Source organism: Equus caballus, chromosome 11, assembly GCF_041296265.1.
Source record: "Equus caballus isolate H_3958 breed thoroughbred chromosome 11, TB-T2T, whole genome shotgun sequence".
NCBI classification, from domain to species: domain Eukaryota; kingdom Metazoa; phylum Chordata; class Mammalia; order Perissodactyla; family Equidae; genus Equus; species Equus caballus.
Window position 1 is genome coordinate 31,989,676 of NC_091694.1, and position 23,351 is coordinate 32,013,026.

Sequence of the window (23,351 nt, forward strand, 5' to 3'; positions counted from 1 at the left end):
CCCTGAGGCTCGTGTCACCTGTTGACATCTGGCTAACGCAACCTCTTCAGGCACAGACTGAATGCCCTTTCTGTGCAGGATGGCAGAGAAGGGTCATCACCAGCCTTGGGCTCCAGATTCAAGTCCAGAGGGTGACCTCCGAGAGTTAATTTCCCCACCACAGAACTTAGAAGCTGAAAAGTACTAGTTAGAACTTGCTCGCAAGTAGTGGAAGCCATCTCCTGCTAGCCCAGGCCTATCTGTTTCTCTCTCGGCTGATTTTCCATGCTGCCGAGCCCTCCTGGCAGAGCATGGGCACCCCATGTGTGGGCAGGGCAGGCTGGACAGATGTTGGAGAAAGTGGCTAACTCAAGCACGTCATTCCATCCTTGGTACTGCTTGCCCAGGGAAAGCCAGCCTGTCCACTATCTTTAATTTCACTTAGCGTCAACATCCTAAGGGTTGAAATAGGAAGGGCCTCAGGTACAATGAACAATATTAGACATTTCACCTGACCAGCTCACTGAGACAGTGATAATGATGGATGACAGCTAGTTAGCTCTTCATATGTGCCAGAATGTTGCACGTGAATTAACGTCTCTTAATACGCTTAATAGCACTAGGAGGTAGGTACCAACTTAGAGATGAGGTCACACAGCTAGTGAGTGGTAGAGCCCGAATCTGAGCCCAGGGAGTCTGCCTCCGAGCTTCTGGCTTTTCCCACTCCTCAGTACTGCTGAAGTGTGTCTCGTCCAGCAGTGCTGGGACCCAGGTCCGGTGCTCCAGTAAACACTGCTTGTGGACACGTGTGTCATTGGCAGAACAGTGATGCTTTTTATAAACCCTGAGTCCAGCAGTATCCACCAGCAGATGAGATTCTGCAAAAACAGTACCCCATTTACCATTCAATTTCAAATGGTTGTGGTTGGTGGTTAGGGCGTTCCATTAGTGTCTCCAAGGAGCCTGATCCCCTGGGCTCTCACAGCCTCTGGCCCACTCCTTGTGGGTCACCTGTGATGGTCAAGGGCACGTTCCTGAGTGCACACAGCACCTGCAGAGTGCAGAGGCATCTTGGCCCTGGAAATTCCTGTCATTCTCTCAGAAATCCCCAGCCCTGGAGCAAAAGAGGGAAAATTACAGATCTGAGCAGTTGAAGAGCAATTTAATTAAAAACAAAAAGAAATGTAAATGAATTAGCCAAAAATCTTCATAGGGTATCATCATTGGCGGAGGAGGACCCGAGAGGAGGAGATTAAGGCTTCCTTTTATTTATTAAGTTCTGTTGTAATGGAACCCTTAGGCTCGGTGGGCTAAGGATCTCTTCCAGTCTGGCGCGTGGCAAGCATTCGTCTTTGTTAATTTATACGGGGAAGGGTAGTAAATCTATGGGAATGTGCTGCCAGCTTCTGTGCTATTTCACAGGGGTATTTAAAGTAACAGCACCTGACAGTTTACCAGCAGCTAAGAGGTTTTTCTGCTTCAGAAAGCAAAATATTGTATGAGTTGTGCAACATGTATAAATGATTTGAAGAATTAGGGTGCAGCCAATAGTACAGATTTTAGGGAAGGACTGAAGACTTCATCAAATCATGAAGTTAGCCGGCGGAGGGGGAGCAGGGGTGGGCCCGTGGGGTGTGACACAGGTGTGCCGTGTGGCCTGTCATCCTTGTTTAATTTCCTTTTTCCCTGGTCCCAGTTTGAATTGCCAAAATATGTTAGATTGCGGTGCGTTATTTCATTTGCCTGCTTTGTAATTCCTCTTCACCTCAAACAGATGAAAACATGGCCTTAAAGCAAATTGACAGCTCTTGGAATGAGAAAGATCTTTAGCCTTCAGAGTGTTGATGTAGAAATAAATGAAAGAAAAATATGCTTGTTGGGTCTTGAAGCAGCTTGAATTGGTACTTTTTTATTTTTTTAGGGTAGATGTGGGCTTTTCCCCATCCCTTCTTTTTCCCGTTAGGGAGTTGTGGAGCTTGGGGATTAAGGAGGAGGGTTGGTTATTCTGTCGAAACTCATTTGCAAAGATCTGAGTCATGATTTGGACCTCAGGAGTCCGGCCAGAGGTTTCCCACCCAGGGGTCAGCAGAAGGAATGTGGGGTCTTCGGGTTCACCTCTTTACTTCAAAAAAATCTATCAGGCATCCTGGTCACCCCACCCCAAACAGCATGAGGGCCCCCTAAAGTGTCAGGTGTGCTTGCTTGAGACGGAGCACCCCAACTCACTCTGCCCCTGGTCACCCCGTGCTGCCAAAAGCCCCCATTTAAATGATGACGAGCGTTGATAAATACATCTCTGCATCTCAGAAGTGGGAATAAGTGCAATTTAGTGTATGAAAGATCTCAAAACCTGTACGATCTGTGTTTCAAAAATTAAACGAAAGACAGGGCCTTGATGGGTTAAAAATGGAAACCACTGGACTGGGGGCTCTTTTCTGTCTGAATTTTTTTCTTTATCCTGCCAAATCTTTCTGAAACTTGATCCGCGAGCACTTATTGTGCACTTGTTTTGGGATTAGCTCCTCCAGCGGGTGCTATGGGTTTGCAGAGCTCTCTGTGAAACATCCTGAGGACCAGGGGAGGTGATGGGATGAGGCACTGGGGACTTCCAACACAGATATTCGTGTGACAACGTAATATTTCAGAGCACGATACGCTGTGCCAAATCTGAGACACAGGCAAGGGCTGTATCTTTCCTATATCAGGCGTACTTTATTTAGGCCCACTTTATCCAAATCAAGAGAAATTAGGGCAAAATTATTTGCATTGTAAACTGATATGCCACTGAGTTTCTTGAAATCATGAGCCTCTTGTGGGTTCTAAAAGTTATTAGTATAAATTTTTATTTTTAAATAGTTTAGGACTCACAAAGAGTTGTAAAAAGAGTACAGAGAGCTCTGATGTACCCTTCACTCAGCTTCCCACGATGGCAGCATTTCCCATAACCATAGCACACTGTTAAAACCAGGAATATGATGTTGGTCTATCATCAGGTTTTTTGGTTTGGTTTGGTTTGGTTTTGGTGAGGAAGATTGGCCCTGAGCTAACATCTGTTGCCAATCTTCCTCTTCTTCCTTGAGGGAGATTGTGACTGAGCTAACATCTGTGCCAGGCTTCTTCTACTTTGTATGTGGGATGCTGCCACAGCATGGCTTGGTGAGAGGTGTGTAGGTCCATGCCTGGGATCTAAACCCGAGAACCCCAGGCCACCAATGCTGAGTGCACAAACTTAACCACTATGCCACGTGACCGACCCCTATATATATCATCAGTTTTAACAGGCACTTGTGTGTGTGTGTGTGTGTGCACACTTGTGCATTTACTCACCTGCACTTCTTTGAAACTTCGTGGCTTTTGTAGATTGGAGTGACTATCACCACGATCAGGCAGGATGCAGACGTGTTCCATCACCACAAATAAACTCCTCGTGTAATAATCACCCTTCCCCTCTCCCAACCCCTGGCAACCGCTAATCTATTCTCCATCACTATAATTTTGTCGTTTCCAGAATATTATAGAAATGGAAACATACAGCCTAGAGCAAGCCTTGGAGACTGACGTTTTTCAGTCTGCCTAATTCCCTCGAGATCCGTCTAGGTGGTGTCCTAGTGGTTTCTTTTTATTGCCAGGAATATTCCACTGAAGGATGCACCGCGGTTTGTTCTTCGATTCCCTTGCTCTCTAAAATATGGTTTATTTGCATACGACTCATTACAGCCCAGTGCATAAAGCAGGGCACCCTTATGAGGGCAGACCTCACTCATCCATGCTGATTTCACGAAATCTGAATTTGTGGGAATCGATACAAAGTCTGTTAGGGTATTACCCAGCCCTCGTCTAACATATTTGTCGAGCGCCTGTGTGTGCTGTATACTGGCGATAGCAAAGGGCGGTCATTTACCACTGACCAAGTGCTTTCCTGAATTGTATGTCAGTCATTCCTGCTTCTCAAAGCTGGAGTGAAGGTGAACAGCGATCGTCACCCCCTTTGACACTCAAGGAAACTGAGCCACCTTGGAAAGCCTGAGATGTCCATAGGTGGAAACGGTGGGGCAAGATTTGAACCCAGGACTTCTGACGGCACACCAGGCTCTTTTTACCCCACCACTCTGGCTTTGCCTGGAGCCATGGAATTGCCCAGAGCCGGTTTGCTCCTCTGCAAAATGAGTCAGCTGGACCCGTATCTTTTTGGGCCTTTGCGGCTCAAAGATTTGATGATCCTCTCTGAACAAGAAGTAACTGCCAAGTGGCTGAATCCTTTCGCCTGTTGCTGCACTTGAACTTGGTGTTCTCAGTGGCATTTTGTTAGCCATTATTTGAAGATACTTTGGGAATTTAAAAGTAACAAAGTAGAATTCCTTTAAAAATACTCTATAGTTCAGACCTTCCTTCATTTTGCTGACATTTGATAAGGTCTTTGGGTGGAGGCTAGACCTGGCACCCCATAGGCTCCTTGACCCAGGGCTCTGGGTGTGACTTTAGCGACGAGGGGCTGAGGAGATTGGCTCTCAGGCGGTTCAGACGGGGAGGAGCAGGAACTTCTTCAGATGCCATTAAAGCTCCATTAAGCAGCTTTGGGGGGTGAGGCGTGCTTGGTGCTCTGATTCAGGTGCCCGATGCCATGCGGTTCACAGGATTCTGCCGTGTGCCAAAACTGAGCTTCAGATCAGAGGAAGCTGCCACTTCGGGCATCCGAGTACCACTGCTGCTGAATTCAGGCCTGAGCAGCTCGAGCGAGGGCGTGGGGCAGAGATGCTCCGAGCCTTTGAAGCTCCAGAAGGGGTTCAAAGCAGCCTTGGAGAAGGGATTCCTGCTCTGGGTGGGAAGTGGAGCAGTGACTCTGGGTCACTTCTCACTCCCAAGTCTGTGATTGTGAGACCAATGGAACCTCCTCTCCACTGATTTCGGACTTTCACTCCCAGACCTGGCCGAACTCCTCAGAATCACAGGCTGGTGGAGCTGGAAGGTGTTAGGGCTCAAGAGGCTGCAGGGACCCTGCCTGTCACCTCTGGCATGTCACCAGCCACCCCCACCCCCACCAGGTGCAGTCTAGGAGAGAGGTGGGCCTCTGGAATCTGATAGACCAGACTACCTCCCATCCCAGTGGCAGGGGACAGTCGGGGAGAGGGAGTCACTGTGGCATGGGGGTGTCAGAAGGCCCAAGGGTCATTCTAAACCCAGATCCTTTTTATCTGTGCTCTGCAACCAACTCTCTGTGTTGCGCAGACCGTAGAGCCTTAATAAATATTGGCTTAATGAATAAATGTGTCCCCGTAGCAGAACTCATTCTCCATCCTCACCAACCAGTCTCTTAAAGGGGGCACGGAAGAGGGATCTGAAGCCCTGTCCCAGAGGTTCATGCACCACAAGTTCCCTGGCCCAGGCCCCAGGCCCCAGGCTTTCCGAGGTGCAGACAAGCCCTCCATCCTATCAAACCGGGCCGTTTACCCTCCCTATTTTCCAGGCAGAAAGAAGCAGCAAATGGCCTAGTGGATTGAAGTCAGTATTAGAACCTAGACTTTCCAAGCCTACAAAACTCCTTTCTCCCCTCTCCCCTCCCCGAGCGTATGGCTGCAGCTACGCTTGTCACCATTCGAGATTGCATTGGCCACAGGAGATGTGGATGATTTTTCCATTTGGTCCTGATGTTTATTTCATGCCCATCAATATCAGCCCGTATTAGGACAGATGAGGTGGTTATTTACAGGCTGTGCATTTTCACACTTGGTAATTATAAACCCTTCCCCTGTTCGGTCAGAGTTGTGGAGATCTATTTTGGCAATTAGCAGTTTAGTATTTGTTTAATGGGAATGCAAGAGAGTGTTACGGCACATCAGTGCGCCACTAATGATTTGCCTGTCTCCTCCGGAGCTGGCAGGTTTGGGCCTTTTTCACGGTAGGTGAGGCCTGATGGGGAGAGGCTGGATGGGGGGGAGACAGGAGCATTAGGCAGCCTGCCTGCCTCTCCCCCCGCCCCCAGCGCACACTTGCATGCATGCATGCACGCACGCACTTACAACCAAAGCTGTAAACGGCTGTGGATTTCCAGAGCGCAGCAGCCACCACTCGAAGGCACCTCGCACAAGAGGCCGTTAGGCCAGATGCCATTTCCGTGTGACAGCTGTCAAGTCTGCCGGAACCAACTGCTTTTCCTCCAACAGCTCCTGCCTGGCCTCTCTTGGTGTCCCTCTCACCTCCCTTCCCTCGCTGCCTCGGTCTAAGCCCCGGCTCAGATATCCCCAGAGCGAACCTCCTCTTCCACCCCCCGAGGTGGTGCCGGGGCCCCAGGCTTTGCCTGCACAGCTGGAATGGAGCCCCCACCCCGACCATATGTTGCACAGGCCGACTCTTGCTTCCCTTGCTCAGTTTTGATATGGGGCCTCCTGCAATTGTTCCCCCAATGACATGCTGATTCTTTTAGTGGCTGTCCCTAGGTGTGACCCATTTGCAGTGGGAAGACAAACAGCATTGGGTGTTAGCTCCCTGCTTATCTTTGTGGGTTGTGCATGTGTGTGCATGCATACATGTATGTTCACATGCATGTATATGCCCACCAAGCCGGCTCCTGGAGGGGCTTGCCAGGGACTGTGCAGTGACTTGAGACAGTGTCTGTGTTCCATACGTTAGGCACCTTAGTCACCATTTAAGCCTCTCTAGCAACTCTAGGAAGGGGGACACACTCAGCATTCTTAGCACCCACACACAGCAGGGACTCACGTGGGCCGAGCCCTGGACTGGGTTCAGGAGCCCTCTGCAGTTTCAGCTCTGTGACCTCAGGGCAGCCAAGTGATCTCTGGGCTTTCCCAGTTCGCCCATCTGAAAGGAAGAGACCCTCCATCTTCCTCTGTCCTTTGCCTATCCAGTCATGCCCTCCTCTCCTGAGCCTACCAGAGGCTGTGTATCGCTGTGTTCTTGGGGACATCATCACCTCTCTTCACTTGTTGGTAGAGTTTTACACAGTGTTTGTTGGATCATTCAGGAGACCATGGCCCTACGCTAAGCCCTAGGGATTCAGAATAGAACACAAGGAAGAGAGAGGAGTAGAAAGACGCAGGGATGCTTCTGGTTTAAATTCTGCTCCACCACTTGCATGCAGGATCCTAGGCAAGTCACTTGATTGCACCGAGCCACAGTTCTCTCACCTGTATAATGGGTATGATAATATCTACCTCAGAGCTATTGTGATCATTAAACGAGCTTTGCAAATTGCCCATTAAGCTCAGTAAGTGGTGGCTATTACGATAATCATCATTTCGAGGGGAATAGGCATTTCGTAACTTACAGTCTGTATTTACTTGTGGAATCGGAACCTCCCAGCAGGAGGCTTTGCCTTAGGGTGAGTAACGTGTCTGAACCTCCAGGATGGAGTCTTATGGACAGCCCCACCCTTCAGCTCCCATGGACAAGTGTCCATTTGTTGAATGCATAACTGCTATCTGAGGAATGCTGGTGGTGTTTAAGTTAAACGCGAAGATGGAATGACCCCACGAGAGTGAAAAGTAGGAGAAAACAGGGCCAGTGAAGAAGAGTCTTGCCAATGGGGATAGAACTTTCTGGCCATCATAGGACTCTTCTGTGAAAAGTTTAGGAAATGCACTTCATGCACTGAACTGTGTACCAAAACATGGTTAAAATGGTAAATTTTATGTTGTGTATATTTTGCTACAATAAAAAAAGGAGTTTAGGAGAAACGAAGCAGACTGTTTCTCTTATTATTCAGTTAGAGGCATGGGTGTGAAAACAGACGAGCTTTCAGGTGGGTGCAAACTAGAATTTTTTTAACTCTTGGAGTGAAGGAAAAAGTTTCTAGCAGCAGCAGCTAGGAGAGATGCTCTGAGAGCTGCCCCACTGCTGCAGTCTTCCGGGGCTAAATGCACAGAGATGGGGGGACTGGGGAGCTCGTGTGCCCGCAGCGAGGGGGTGACTGCACCTGAGATGGGGCAGGCAGGCAGGGCTGGGCTGGGCCAGACTTGGGCCTCTCAGACCAGTGGCCGAGTCCTGGGCCCAGCCCCTTGCCAGCCCCAGGGTGACCAACGGAAACTGAGCCTCAGAGAATTTGTAATAGTTCCTGTCTCTTGGGGTTCTTGTGAGGCCCAGAGCTATGATATATGTGAAAATATTGGTGATGGTGAGAGAAAAGCTACAGATTCGCTAGTTGAAGTCCTGTGTTCAGTTTTGGGCTCTTCTGAGCTGCTTCCAATAAATAACTTTGGCCCTCTTGTCCTAAGACCAAGACAAGGTGAGGACAGCCCCCAAAAGCAGCATATGACAAAGGGCCTGCCTGATCCTGACGTCTGGCAGGAGATGAACAGCCCATCTTTAGGCGGCCGAAGGCCCACGTAACGCCCCTTTTATTTAGGGCCCCTCTACACGCACATGTGCTGCAATCAAGGCTCAGCTCGTCTGTATTCAGCCGTTTAGCCGTTTAGTTGGTGGTTCTCAGCCTTGGCTGCCCCCTGGAATCAGCGGGGAGCTCTACACCCTACTCCGCGGGCGCCCCGCTCCGCAGGACTGATTGAACAGGTCGGGGTGTGGCCTCGGCAGCAGGGATTTTTAAAAGTTCTTCGAGGGATTCTGGTGAGCACTCGAGGTTGAAAACCACTGATGTAGATTTCAGCATGAACTACTGGGATTTTCCTGGTTGCTCCCTTTGCCCCTCTATTCTTACTTTTGGGCAGTGATTAAAGATAGACCAGCCTCCCTCTTTGCAAGGCCGCAGCACACTGGAAAGTCTCATTTCAAGGAACTAGACACCGTTACTGAGCTTCAGGGCGCGCACAGATTCTGTCTTTGTCCACGCTGGCTGGGGGAGAAGCTGAGAGCTGGTGCCATCCTGCGTTCTGAGATAATCCCGGGATAAGGCAACCCCTGTCTCCAGCACGGACTCCAGGCTCCCCTGTCCTGGGCAGTCCTGCCTCATATATGAGTCTCCACTCTCGTGACTTCAGTGCCTTGAGTTTTTAGAGCATAATAAGGCCCGTTAAGCCCTACGCACTGTACTATCACGGCATTGCGTTTATGGGAGTTTATTTAAACCAACGCTCGAGGCGTTTGAGTGGGAGCAGGAAGCGAAATCCAAGGGCATTTGTTCTGGGGGCGTATGAAGAGCTGCGTTTCTTTTTTCCTTCCCTCTGCCTCCTTGTGTCTGACTGGATAATTTAAGGCTCATTTGAAGTGCCATTTCCTGCTTTGTTCTTGATACGGGTGGCGTGTGGGTGTGTGTATTTGTATCCTCAAGAGGAGTAGGAAATTTCTCAGGGTGTGTTGACCACAGCAAAGCTCTGGAACAGCCTCACAGAACAGAGGGTTTGCAAAGGACCAGTGGTGAATTCGATGCTCCCAGATGTTGTCCCAGCAGGCTCTGCGGGCCATTTCAGCATTCTAGGCAGAGTCTTTGTGAACTGATCTTCCGTGAGCATCTTGTACAGTTCCATCCTTTCACAGATGAGAAACTGAGGACAGAGAAGGGAGGTGACTTGTCCTCAGTGAGATCCTGATGGAGCTGGGGTTAGAACCTGGATCCTGCCCACAGTGTGTGCCGCACCGCCTGCCGCCCTGAGCTGCCTCCCAGCACCCGCTGAGTTATCATCAGCAACTCTTCCCTTGAGCCGTCTCCTGGGAACGAGTTTTCTGCATCCCCAAATCATCTTCACTTACCCAGTCTGTGCTTAGGGAGCCAAAACTGCCAGCAGAAGAAGCAGTGATCTGGGGGCACGCTCTAGGATCACAACCTTGGCCAACCAACTTGACAAACAGAATTTTTTTATTTTTTTTGCTTAGGAAGATTAGCCCTGAGCTCACATCTGTGCCAATCTTCCTCTATTTTATGTGGGATGCCGCCACAACGTGGCTTGATGAGTGGTGCTAGGTCTTCACCCAGGATCCAAACCTACAAAGCCTGAGCCACCGAAGCAGAGCTTGCAAACTCAACTGCTACGCCACTGGGGCAGGCCCAACAAACAGAATTTTTGACCTCTCTTTCTAGGATCTTCTTGGCTTTGTGACTTGAAGGGTTTCCTCTTCAGCTAGCATGTGGGCCACACTGGCTAAAGTCTCACCTCTGGATATGGTCAACACCATCTGGCTACTTCTAAAATCGCCCAGCAAGAATGTCTGGCTCACAATAAATCTTTTGACTCATTATAAAGAGGGCTTGCTCATTCATTAAATGAATTAGGATTAGAGAGGCAGCACCCACTGACTGGAGTGCTAATTATTGCTGATTTTCATGGTGCTCATTTAGTGAGGAACACGTTGCCAATTTCTCTTGGCGCTTCCAGGACCTCTGTCTCCAACCTTGCGGCTTCGATGAGATTTAGAAGCAGTCCCTTTGCACCCTGATATCTGTATTCTATTTGCAGTTGGGAATTTGATAGTTTAATCGTCAGCCCACGTTCTGCGTTTTACCTCCTTCCACCCCTTTTCTTGCCTTTGTTCACCGTCTGGTATTATTTGAGACTGTCTGTATATCTTCTGATAAATTGAAAGGTTTTTCTTTTGAGAACAGGGACCATAGATGAGTTACCTCTTACCAGAATGCTGTGTAACAAACAACCACTAAACCTCAGTGGCAGACAATAGCTGTTTATTTCACGTGCCTAGAGCCACTAGGAGTGATTCTCCTGATCTTGGCTGGGCTCGCTTGCATGTTTTGGGATTGACTAGCTGTCAGCCCCTCTAGGGGGGCCTCAGCTGGAGCAACTGAGGGGGCTTGGCCCTGCTCACCGGGCCTCTCATCCTCCAGCAGGCTAGCCTGGCCATGCCTTTCTCATGGTGATGGCAGAGGCGTGAGAGAGGACAAGCAGAAACATGCAGACCCTCTCAAGGCCACGCCCAAAATTAGCATACCGTTCTCTCCACCCCCTTTTATTGACCATAACAGGTTACATCCAGATCCACAGGATGGGGAGATAGGCTCACCTCTTTTGGGAGAAGAACTGCAAAATTACAGGGTTAAGGGTGCAGGGCATTAGTGCAGTCAGTCTACCACAGACCTATATAATATGTCCCTTATTTGTACTTAGGCTGAGGCTTTGCAGATGGTGAGTGCCTAATAAATATATGTTGCATAAAAGTAGGTATAATGTTACCTCGATATTCTAATCAAGACTGAGTTGGCTGAATGATGTAGACATGGCTGGAGTTTATCTGTTCGAAGGAAAGTTTGTATCCTCCTGAGAGAATCCAAATTGTCCTGCATTAGGTGTGGGGGCAGCTCGCTTGCCACGAAGAAATCTCTCTTCTTGTTATCGTTTCCATCATGTGTTCTACTGTCATCATTTTCAGCATCTTAGACCATGAACATCCAAGGGACGGGGAACAAAGAAGTAGAACTGTTGCCACACTGGAGTGTATTTGTTGCCTCTGGAAGAGAATTTTGTTCCTGGGTTGAGGACTCAGTGTGTGTAAAGAGGAAGAAGCAGTCTGTCCACTGTCTATAACCTTTGTTCTCGTTTCTCATCCTTAGAGCCGCACGTGGGAGGTGGGGTCCACAGGCCAGCAGCTACATCAGCATCACCAGGAGCTTGTTAGAAATGCAAATGCTGAGGCCCCTCAGTGGTGTAGTGGTTAAGTTCAGAGCTCTCTGCTTTGGCGACCCAGGTTCACAGGTTCAGATCCTGGGCACGGACCGAGACCACTCATCAGCCACACTGTGGTGGTGACCCACATACAAAATAGAGGAGGATTGGGGTGGATGTTAGCTCAGGGCCAGTCTTCCTCAAGCAAAAAGAGGAGGATTGGCAGCAGATGTTAGCTCAGAGCCAATCTCCCTCACCAAAAAAAAAAAGAAAGAAAGAAATGCAAATGCTACTGAATCAGACACTGGCCCTGAGGCCCAGGAGATCTGTGTTTTAACGAGTCACACAGGTGATTCTGATGTGGATGAAGTTTGAAAAGCCCTGCCCCAACCCCGTGGGCAATAGAGACTAACAGTATAGCTCCCACTATTAACTCTCGGATGTGATGTGTCATGGTACACACCTCTGAGGCTGTTACAGCCTGGTCTGAACCTTATAATAGGCAGAAACACATGTTCAGGACCTTCTGGTGTCCAGACAGAGGGGCCTCCCCAACCGTCTCACTTAAAAGTTACTTTACCCTGCTTTTTTTCATTCACAAAGATACACCACCAAGGGTGCCAGGGCTGCATTTTAAACCTGCCTGAAGTTATTAAAAGGCACATCTCAAGGTTGGAACTAGCTCCTTCTCTCAGAGCTGACCAGGCATGCTGAGGTTCAGAAGGTCCTCTCCTTGCCACTCCCACTGGGGACCCCCAAGACCACTAGGCCATGGGGCCCACCTCTGGTACAAAGAAATCTGTAAGGCTGCTGAAGGCACTGTCAACACAAAATAAATATCAGCGCTGATCTTGAGGAGGAGAGTGGGGTCCATTGAGGAGGCGCTTAACAGGGGTTGATGGTGTTTCTGCCTGAGGTCAGAAAAACTCTGTGTCCAGCCCCATGCTTTTGCCTTCTTCTGACACCCTGAGTGAGGCCTGGCCTGCATGTTGATGACTCTGCACAGCCAGCTAACTCTTTGGGTTCCGTGAGTGGAAGTGAGACAGACAGACAGACAGAGACAGAGTTCTCAGTTTGCTCGCTCCGGGGTAGAATACGGTTACCTTGACTGTAGCCCTCCGCCCCCTGTGATGGAGACCCACACAGGCCGCTTCTGTTTGCTTCACACAGAACCGTGAGAAACAGCCCCGTATGTGAGGCCGTGTTTTTCATTCTATTCAGTCTTTGTATATTCAAATTCTTCCAGTTTCAGCTCTTGCTGTTCTGCCAGATTTCCATCGCATTGATGGCTTCTCTGAATTAATAAGTGTTTTGCAATCACTGAAAAGTTTTCTCCCCTTGAGCGCCGGGACTTAGCCAGATTGATTTTTTCTCGCTTTTTCTTGCCTCTCTAGCTACTTCTTAGATGTTTTATTTTGTAAAGCGTTAATAGAATTTTTCTTTCGCCCTGACACTTTATCTATTCAGGAGGGCTTTGCGAGTCCCATTGTACAGCTGGACTGTGGAGGAGAGAGCTCTCTTCTGTGTGACAATGGTCGCCCTAAAAACATACACGGATCCTCCCCCTTGCTCAGCGGGGTGGAGTGAATGTTAGAAGGGCAGCGTCAGAGAATGTCCAGACTCAGGAAGGAAAAGTGGGAGCCAGTTAGACACTGTTGAAAGAGGGGTTTGAAATACAGTTTTTAAATTCAAAATATTTCTTTCCTAAGGGGATCTGAGTTTCAGTACCAAAACACAGCCAACACAGAAGGGAGGCTGTTTTCCTTACTGTTAGGCATTTTCGGCTCAAAATAAGGACTTGGCAAACATCTTAGAAAATATGGAGATGGGTGCGAAACAGATGTCACATTTACCTGCGTGATATCCAGCAGGCTTTGCCCCCCCCTCACCCGCACCCCAGGCACTGGAATTCTTGTCGAGGCCCGGGGTCTGAGTCTGTGATACCATATGCTCAAGTGTGACTACTCTGTGTACAAACATACCAGTTGATCTTCTGGGGGTTTTGCTGAGTGGCGCATGAGAGGCAGATGGCTGTGGTGGGTATGGCCTCAGCAGGTGCCTGGGAGACTCTTCCAGCCTGCCTTGGAGAAGGTCCCCCATCTCCAAACTAGCATCACCTACTCCCCTCAGCCTGGTGCCCGGGAGAGAGAGGACAGCTTTCCTGCCAGAGGAGCAGTCACCACGCAAGGCCATTTTCCTCCCAGTAACTGACTTCAGAAATGGGGACCAGAAGGGGAAGGCCCCAGGAGTCTGTTTGTTCAGGCCCGGTTGCTTAGCAACAAGAGGGGGCCCTGACTCCAGGAGGGATTTTTAAGCTAGGCCAGTCCCTTCGAGGTTTGTGTCTGGCTTGCCTAGCCCCTCATCCGTTCTTCCCTGACTTTGCCTTTCTCCCTATTACATTTGGTAGCATCTAGAAAAATAGATTTGATTTGTCTGGAGGTCTGGTTTTATTGCTTCACCCAGTGTCCTCTTCTCCATTGGAGATTGTAGTCTGGGAGGAGTGAGGAATGAATAGCGTATGATTCCTTTTCTCAGCTGGCTCAGCTCAGGCCTCCAAGCTCATTTGTGAGCCTTTGAGCTCCAGTGAACAGTGCTCAGTTCTTCCCAACCACGCACACACTGAAATTACTCCAAGCACAGAGCCTTCTGGCTAACAGTTTTGTCCACCCACAACCCTGTGGGTTGGGTTGTATTTTTACTGCCAACCTTGGGCACAAAATGAAGGAAGAGACCAGGCTGCTCACCTGGCCAAACTGGTCCAGTCCCCAGGTGAGTAGCTCATTGGCTAGGACAACACTTGCCCTAAAGATGTGTATTTTGAGGAACAAATAGGGGATTGGATCATAAGTAAAAGGAGTGGAATTTAAAGTCGAATCTGGTTCGATAAGTGTGAGTTTCTTGAGCTCTGCGTGGGAATTGAGTGTGGATCCTGAAATCTTACTGCTAGAAATATTAAAAGGGCAGCAGGATGCCTGGGAGGACTGAGGAAGGACTAGGAAGAGAGGCAGAGGATGGATGCCCTTGCTATTTTCTTCTCTTTGGTGCTTTTGAAAAGGTCTTAGCATCAATGTATTAGTCTGCTGGGGCTGCCATAACAAAGTACCACAGACCGAGTGGCTTAAACAGCAGAAATCTATTTCCTCACTATTCTGGAGGCCAGAAGTCCGAGATCAAGGTGTTGGCAGTGTGGGTTTCTTCAAAGGCCTCTCTCCTTGGCTCGCAGGTGGACACCGTCTCTCTGTCTTCATGTGGTCTTCCCTCTGTACCTGTGTCCAGATTTCCTCTTCTTATAAGGACACCAGTCATACTGGATCAGGGCCCACTCTAATGACCTCATTTTAACTTAATTACCTCTTTAAAGACCCTATCTCCAAAAACAGTCACATTCTGAGATACTAGGGGTTGGGATTTCAACATAAGAATTTAGTGGAGGGGACACAATTCGGCCCATAACAATCAAGATGTTCAAGCTGCACTGTTTATAACTGGAAACTGTAAATATCCATGAGAAGGATGATTAAGTAAGCTATAGCTTCTCACTCCATGAAATGCTACGCGGCAGTCAAGACAGTATCCACGATGCCTCACCCCCATTAGGATGACAACTAGCAAAATTACCCCAGGAAAAAATATGTTGGCTGGAATGTGGAGAAATTGGAACTTTGAGCACTGTTAGTGGGAATGTAAAATGGTACAGCCACTGTGGGAAACAGTGTGACAGTTCCTCAAAAATTTGAAAATAGAATTACCATAGGATTTAGCAATTTCACTTCTGAATATACCCCCAAAAGAATTGAAAGCAGGGACTCAAAGAGATATTTGTGCACCCACGTTCATAGCAGCATTGTTCACACTAGCTCAAACCCAAGTGTCCATCAATGGGTGAATGGATAAGCAAGATGTGGTGTACACATACAATGGAGCATGGATGAACCTTGAGGACGTTATGCTGTGTGAAATAAGCCAGTCACCAAAAGACAAATATCGTGTGATTGTACTTATTTTAAGGTCTTAGAGTAGTCACAGTCATAGAGACAGAAAGTAGAAGGGTGGTTGCCAGGGGCTGGGGGACGCAGGGAATGGGGCCTTAGTGTTTAAGGGGTATAGAATTTCAATTTTGCAAGATGAAAGGAGTTCTGGAGATATTTGGTGGTGATGATAGTGCAATATTATGAATATATTTAATACCCCTGAACTCTACCCTTAAAAATGGTTAAGATGGCTTTTTTTGAAGAAGAAGAAGAAGATTAGCCTTGAGCGAACATCCACCGCCAGTCCTCCTCTTTTTACCGAGGAAGATTGTCCTCAGCGAACATCTGCTGCCAAGCCTCCTCTTTTTGCTGAGGAAGACTGGCCCTGAGCTAACATCCGTGCCCATCTTCCTCTGCTTTATATGTGGGATGCTGCCACAGCATGGCTAGATGAGTGGTGTGTAGGTCCACACCTGGGATCCAAACCAGCAAACCCTGGGCCACCGAAGTGGAGTGTGCAAACATAACCACTACGCCACCAGGCCAGCCCCAAGATGACAATTTTTATGTTATGTGTTTTTTACCATAATAAAAATATTGGGAAAAAAAGATAGGGTTCAGGTGTAGTAATCTGGAAATTGTTTGCAATATTGTAATGTTATATATAAAAAAAGAACAAGGGGAAAATTCCATACTCATACAATATGATTTAAACTATATTAAAAGAGACACAAATTATTTTTTTTAAAAAAAGCAAAAACTAAGAGAAATACATCAGATGTACCTGTGGTTATGCAAGGTGGAAAGACAGTGATTTTTTTTCTTTCTAATTTTTTATATTTTCAAATAGTTTTTAATGAGCAACTATGATTTCTATAATGGACCTCCCCTGCCACTGAAATATATAATGTTTTGTCTATTTTGTTAAAGTTCCTAAAGCAGACTCTATTCTCTATTTGTTTTGCAGGTGGAGGATGCAATGCTGATGTTTGATAAGACGACCAATAGGCACAGAGGTAAGAACCCCAGTGGAAGAAGGTTACCCCTTCGTCCTCTCCTGGCCTCCATCTCTTCTTAGCCCCAGTCCCACAGACAAAAGGAATATTCCAGAATCAGGCAGGTGGAGTTGACTATCTGTTGAAGATCTGTATTAATGGAGGGCCACAGTAGCACAAAGAATCCAGGTACTGGACAGTTAAAAAACCATTTCCTTTTGGCTTGGGAGCTGTCATTTAATTATGCAGCCCCGCCCAGCACCCATGCGGAGGCAGCTTTGTAATCCTCATGTTCTTAGTCCTTGCTAAACCTCAGCGTTAACTGATGGAAGTGGAAATTATTCATACACTTACACAATTGAGTTCTCAAGTTGCGTTGAAGGAGGGGGTTTAGCAGCACACTGTCAATCTAAACAACCAAAAAAAAAGCCTTGTCATTTATTCTGTGCGTACAGAGATGGCAGATTTGCAAAAGCCTTCTTGCGCCTCTGGAATGTTCAGTGGGCATCTGCGCTTTCTTGTAGTTTCTCCTGTGGTCCCATGCCCCATCTGTGTTTCAGAAAATGGGGCTCATCTTGGGGGCTGTGAAGCCCTGAAATGGCACACAGAATGTTTTATGTTTGTGCTGTTCTTGGGAGAGGATCCCTGACTTTGAACAGATTCTCAAAAGGGTCTCTGATCCCCGCCCTGGCCCCCTGGCCCCCAAAGAGAACGTGTTGAAATGGTGGCTTTAAATGGAAAATTGGGCGGATCTAGAAAGTCCTTCCCAGAGGAAGCAGTCAAAGGCTATGGTTTGGCCTTCCATTCTCCTGTTCTCCCAGAAGATCCTGGTTTCTGGGGTTCCTGTTAACGGGGCGTTAATGAGCAGAGCTTCCGAAGGTGGCAGGAAGGAGGCAGGAAGTGGTGTTTAGAGAGAAGGAGCCGAGTGAGCGGTGTTTCCTTGCCACTTGGATGGCGTTTAGTTGTTTCTCGTGTTGTTTACATTCTGGCTGTCACCTGTGATTAGAAGCAGTTATCCAGCGCTGACTGTTTGTCTCTCCGATTCGGAGCAGGCAGGCTGAGTGAAAGGGAGGACGGAGCGGAGGGGGAATCATTGGTGGGGGCAGGTGGAAGAAGGAGGGGGCCGTCCTGAGTGTGCCTGGTAATCCGGCTTCTCATGCGTCCATCTACAGCATCCTCAAAAGGGAAAATGGAAGATTGGGCAGAAAATTAGGATGTTGGTGGTGTATATTGGGAAGGGAGGGGGAAGGGTGGAGGGTGAAGAGGAGGGGGAGGCAAGGAGAGAAAAGCAGAGCTTACAGGTGTAGAATGATTGCCCTTGTCCTCTCCATGGCTCAGGAGTAGTGAGAGGGAGAGGAAGGTGGTGCTGGTGATGGGCAACTCATGGTTATCCTCCATCACCATCCACATTGTGTCCATCTGTGTGGTTTCCCAGGCAACTGCTTCCCCAGGCATCGTCTCATTTGATGTTCACAGCAGCCCCAGGAGGGTTGTTGTGACTTTGGGAAAAATCACTTAACTTCTCCTATGCTTCAGTTGATTGATCTGTAAAATGGGTGTAATATTAGTACCTGCCTATAGGATTGTTGGGAGCATGTGGTGCCAAGCACATCATCTATGCATGAATGTTACCTTTTATTGTTATCGTTATCATTATCGTCACCTTCTTTTTGTTGATGAGATAACCAAAGCTCAGAGAGGGTAACTGATACACCCAAAGTCAGAGTAGGGACCGAGGCTGCTGATTTCAAATTCTCCTCTTTCTCTCTTGTCTCCACATGGGGATGGGTTTGTTCAGAAGAGTGTTTCCGTCTATTTCGTTTCGGCGTAGGCGAGGCCCGTCTGAATGTGGCCCTAGTATTCAGTGTTAGAATTCAGAATCCTGCAAGATTCCTGAGCAGCTTCCAGGCAATATTGTTGTCATATTTTTTTTGAACGTCAATGAGTGAAGGTATTTTTGGTCTCCTGCTCTGTGTTGGGCCCTGGATTGGAGGACGTGATAAACCATCTCCTTCAACCCTCAGAGCTGCGCTAGGAAAGGGGGCTGTCATTTGAGGGACCTGAGAGGGCCGGTGACTCTCAGAGGTGGATTCACACTAAGGACCTTGGGATCCCGGGCATAGCCCCAGAGGAGGTGCCAGGAAGAGTTCTCTTTTATTTCTGATCCAGCTGCCTGCTGCTATGGGTGAAGCCTCTTGCCTTTTTCCAGAGGTGCTAGGTGCAGTGAGGGGGCCGCTGTCCCTCTGTAACTGGGTGAGGAAAGCGTTTCCTGTTGTGAGGTGGGGGAGATCCACTCTGACTGGCCAGTGCTCAGAGTGGCCTCAGGGACCTCACCGCTTAGTCTCCCAGGTCAGGAGCTCTGGTGGGCATCGGCAGGAAGAAGGGCGGGCGGAGACCCTGGTACGGGCACGGTCCTGCCCCCAGCCAAGGCAGGACCTTCTGCCCTGCCGGAGTTTAAGATTCCTGCGGTGGATGCAGGACCCGTGACATAATTCGTGGAGCCAAAACGAGATGAAAGGCAGGACTTCTTATTCAAGAATTATTAAGAATTTCAAGAGGACAGCAGAGCATTCAACCCAGAGTGAAGCCCTTCTGAGCATGGGGCTGTGTGCGACTGCGCTAGCCACCCACCCACGAAGGCAGCCTCAGTGGATGCAGCCTGCGGGGCCGCAGTCCGATGCTGGTGGGGTGGGGAAGAGACGGCGTGAGGGAAGGTGGGCCTGGAAGCTTCAGTGATGAGCTGACACCCTGCCTCCACCTTCCTCCTGCACAGAAATCTGTGCCCCACCCCGTGTTCTTTCTGTGCAGGTGGGGGCTTTGGCCAGGACATACTTCCCAAACCTTCCAAACAGCTGTGGAGGGGTTTCTTTTTGAAATGGGTGATAAAGCTGGGGTAAGAACTTCAGTGATTCAGAGCATTTAGGGGAGGAAAGAATTTAAAAAAAAAAAGAACACATCACAACAGAAGCACAAATCATATATATGGAGCAAGTGGGCCCCACATCCCTGGCCTGATGGAATGTGCATTTGGAATCAGGCGATAAGCACCGGAAAATAAAATCCTCTTGCAGCCACCTTGCCCCAACCTTCCCTTCACCTCCCCAGCTTCCTGTTTTCCATTATCTTATCAAGAGGAAAGTGCAGCAGTGGCAGAAGTCGGGGACACCTCTCTGGTTGGCCCTGCCTCCAGCTTTCCTCTTAAAGAGACCCAGACCATAAACCGCTCTGTGTCGTCACAGCACTTGCTAAGCTCTTCTCATCCAGCTTCTAACCTAGCCCCGCTGGGCAGCTTGGGGCGTTGACTGGTCCTCATCCCCAGGCCTTTTGAAACCCACTTGTGTGCGCTTGGAGCTATGACAGCTGCTGTTCAGGGACAACTACGTGGACTGAGCCTGGCCTTGTAGGAGTCAGGTGGGCCAGGCTCATGGGATCCACTCCGGCCACATTTGCTGTTATGAGCCAGAGGTCAGGGCAGATTTTCCAGACCTTGCCCCACAGTGGCCACCTCGTGCCCCTGTCCCCTGTTGGTCCCTAGGGACAAGGGTGGCCCTCAGTTACATCTGCATGGCAGTTTGCTCCTCCTGCTCACAGAAGTACCAGCCTGTGTTTCCACCTGTTATATCTGCACTTGGACCTCACTAGCACCGTGGGAAAGAATCCAGGCGACGGGAGACAATGAGCTCTCCCAGGATGTGTGTCCTCACATCACGGAAGCAGGAAGAAGGTCATTCAGCATCTGACTCACATAGAAGCCTGGAGCCTTCCCACCCTTCCCCTTAGAGAGATCTCCTTCCAGCTTCTGCTGCCCACTTGATGCCTAGCCGGGGGCCCATCCCCTAACCTCTCTGGACCCCTCAGGCCTCCTCTGAACAGTATGTGAACTGACACTGATGAACTTCAGGACCTGAAGTATGTTCCTGGCGTTTAGCTTTTTGTCCAAGATTAATTCCTTTTTCGTTTTTTTTTTTTAACCAGGGGAGGGAGGGGGCAGTTGTTGCTGGTTGGTGGGGTTCCCTGAGATGAGGATTAGGATGCAGGAGCTTCCTTAGGGAGTGCTCCTTTTTGTGTGTTTGTTTTTGGTGAGGAAGATTGGCCCTGAGCTAACATCTGTGCCAATCTTCCTCTGTTTTGTGTGTGGGATGTCTCCACAGCATGGCTTGATGAGTGGTCTAGGTCCATGCCTGTGATCCAACCCGTGCACCCTGGGCCACTGAAGCAGAGAATGCTGAACTTCAACCACTACACCACCAGGCCAGCCCCCCTTAGAGAGTGCTCTTGATGAGGAGTGGGCAGAGGGGGAAGCTGACCTGTGATGCCCTGGGGAATTCTGAAGATGAGGTGGTCCTTCAGCTGTCCCCAGTTGGCATGAGAGGACCAGCCTTTCTGCCTGTATGTTGTTCAGTCATTGGATGCAGCCCACGCTGGTAAGTGGATGTGATCTTGGGCTTGTACTGAGGAAATCCTGGAGGGGACCAACAGCTGGGGCCATCTTCCAGCAGCACTTCCAACAGCTGGGGAAGATGTCCTTCATTCCTGAAGGGGGATCTGGCATCCCATCCCAGCACACACCTTGGTGGTACGGTGGGTTCTGTGTTAACCAGGCCATGTTCATACTCTCCATAGAAACAGCCAACGCTTTCTGAGCGTTTCTATACCAAGTGCTTATGGAAGTGCCTGCACATACTGTTGAATCTTACGACAAACAGCCATTGATGAACAGAACCGCCCAGAGTCACGCACTAGTCACAGCAGAGCTTGGACGTAAACCCAGCCTGTCCGACCCGGAGCCCGTGCTCTTAGCCACTCTGCAAGCGCAGTGCTAGACAGTAGTTTAAAGCAAGGGCGTTGGTGACTTTAAGGGCTTCAGCACCTCTTCGTTATTTATCCTTCTCCACACCAGCCCTGCTTGCTGGACTACGCTACACCTCCATTACCAGATGGAGAAACTGAGGCACCTTGAGTTTCGAAATGCCGCATAGCAGGTTCCTGCAGCCAGGCAAGGAGCTGAGCTATTGGTAGAAGCTTCCTTGGCCCTGCCCATCGCTTCATTTTATGGCCTTCCATGAGATTATTTGTGCCCAAGTGGAGAGAGAGAAAGGGTGCCTTTCCAGTCTCCTGAGTCATTTCATTTGCTCTCTAAAAGTTGTTAGAGGTGGTCTGACAAATACTGGGCGGATCATCAAAGGATTTAATCATTGGGGAAAAGTGTGTTGCTTTATCCTTGCAAAACTCAGATAAGATCTTGAATTCAGCATTAGGTATTGATTAGGTGGGGCTGGAGGTGGGAAGGGAGGGAAGCAACAAGGTGCTGTCCTTTTAATTCGCTCTTTGGTTGGCGGGAGGCTGGTTGAGAGCCAGAGGGAGGAAGGGAGGGCGGAGCGGTTCAGCTCTCTCCAGTCTCCCCTCATCAGCTGTGTTTGAGAAAGTAGAAGGTGAGGATGTTGGTTGCTGAAATACACCTCACTCTGAGCCTCATTCCACAGGACGCTCAGCTTCCCCTCACCCCCGACCCCGACCCCAGAGCTCTAGGTTTGTGAACCCTGCACTGCTGGGTCCCTCCAGGCCTGGCTCATCAGGGCTGGGTGGTTGGGGGCCCAGTGGAAAATGAGCTGGGTGTCTTTGAAGCTGATCCGATCGCCTGGTGAGGGTCAGCTGGAAAGGGAATGGTTTCTGGCTGAGTACAGAGGAGAGACTTAGAGACCCGCCTTCTCACTCCCTGTGGCTTCCATTACCCAGCAGGCCTGTTTGCTCCGGAACATTGCCAGGGGCGAAGGAACAGGATACACTGAGAGAAAAATAAAGATCAGCGTGATAGATGACTCCTCTCCCAACTGCTAGCAGTCACTTATTAAGTGCAACGCTAATGGCTTTGGAGAGGAACAGCTCTGACACAGTCCCCATCCCGACCTCAGCCCAGGATGGCGTTGTGAACCTCAGAGAGCACCATCACCAGCAGCCCCCTGAACAAAGAGTCCTTTCTCAGGGTGAATCTGGAGCTATGGAGCTAGAAGGGTGCAGTGGTGGGCCCGTGCAGCCAGAGGGAGGAGCTTTCTGCGGGCTCACCTCAAGGGCGTGTGACTGAGCTTGGCTTCTCCCAGGAAGCTTGTGCAGCATCTCCATCCCAGAAAGCACTTGGCTGAAGTTGAAGGCCTCTGTAATTCGAGTAATCAGCTTATTTATTAAAATAGTGCCAGTAAGATGTAGCTGGAGCTGTGATAGAAGATAATGCTTTTCTAAGGAGAAAAAAACAGTTCTTCGTGGCCTGACTACCTGCCAGACACTCACTTTTGAAACTGACCTCTGAGGCCCAGACTGACTCTTTCATCTACACTAAAGGTGATTGAGAATCTCACTGTAATAATTATTTGGTTATTGGTGCCTATTTCCCAAAAAAGACGGTGGGAGCGTAAAAAGAGTTTCACAAAGGCATAAATTAAATTAAAAATAAAAAGGCATTGCTTCATTTGTACGTGTGGGATGTCAAAGATAATGTATGCATATTTTCCCAAATGAGATTGTAACATTCTGACTTTATTTACCTAGGGAAGGGGTTGGGACTCCACAACCTGTAATGTGACTGCGGCATGGAGGAAGGAGTATGTTTGACAAAGAGGATAAGTGCCTCTGGGTGGGAAGGGGTTGTTGGATGGGGTAACAGCATGCTAAGGGTTTGTGGAATTCCGGATGGTGATGATGAGGCTTTTGCTCTTGTGACACAGGAGCGTCTTGGAAATTACCAGTGCCCACGGTGGAGGTCTGGAGCAAGATTTGCTGCCCGGGTCAGCCTTACTGGGGTCGTGCCCTTTGTGTTTGCCCCGCCTTTCAAATCTGCTCTCTCATCTCTTGTGTTAGCTACTGGTCACACTCTACCCAAGTGTGAGATGTGT

The 23,351-nt window shown here is 49.0% G+C and overlaps 1 protein-coding gene across 23 annotated transcripts in view; it reads left to right on the forward strand.

The window, feature by feature from the left end:
- Positions 1-23,351, forward strand: part of MSI2 (musashi RNA binding protein 2) — a 386,429-nt gene that overhangs the window by 228,242 nt on the left and 134,836 nt on the right. For all 23 annotated transcript variants that reach the window (XR_002811539.2, XR_002811540.2, XM_023652848.2 and 20 more), the window contains exon 7: positions 16,437-16,485. Coding sequence is in view for 21 of the 23 variants with exons in the window: in XM_023652848.2 (XP_023508616.1) it covers positions 16,437-16,485 (49 nt within the window). In the remaining 2 variants the exon portion in view is untranslated. The remainder of the gene's footprint in view (positions 1-16,436; positions 16,486-23,351) is intronic.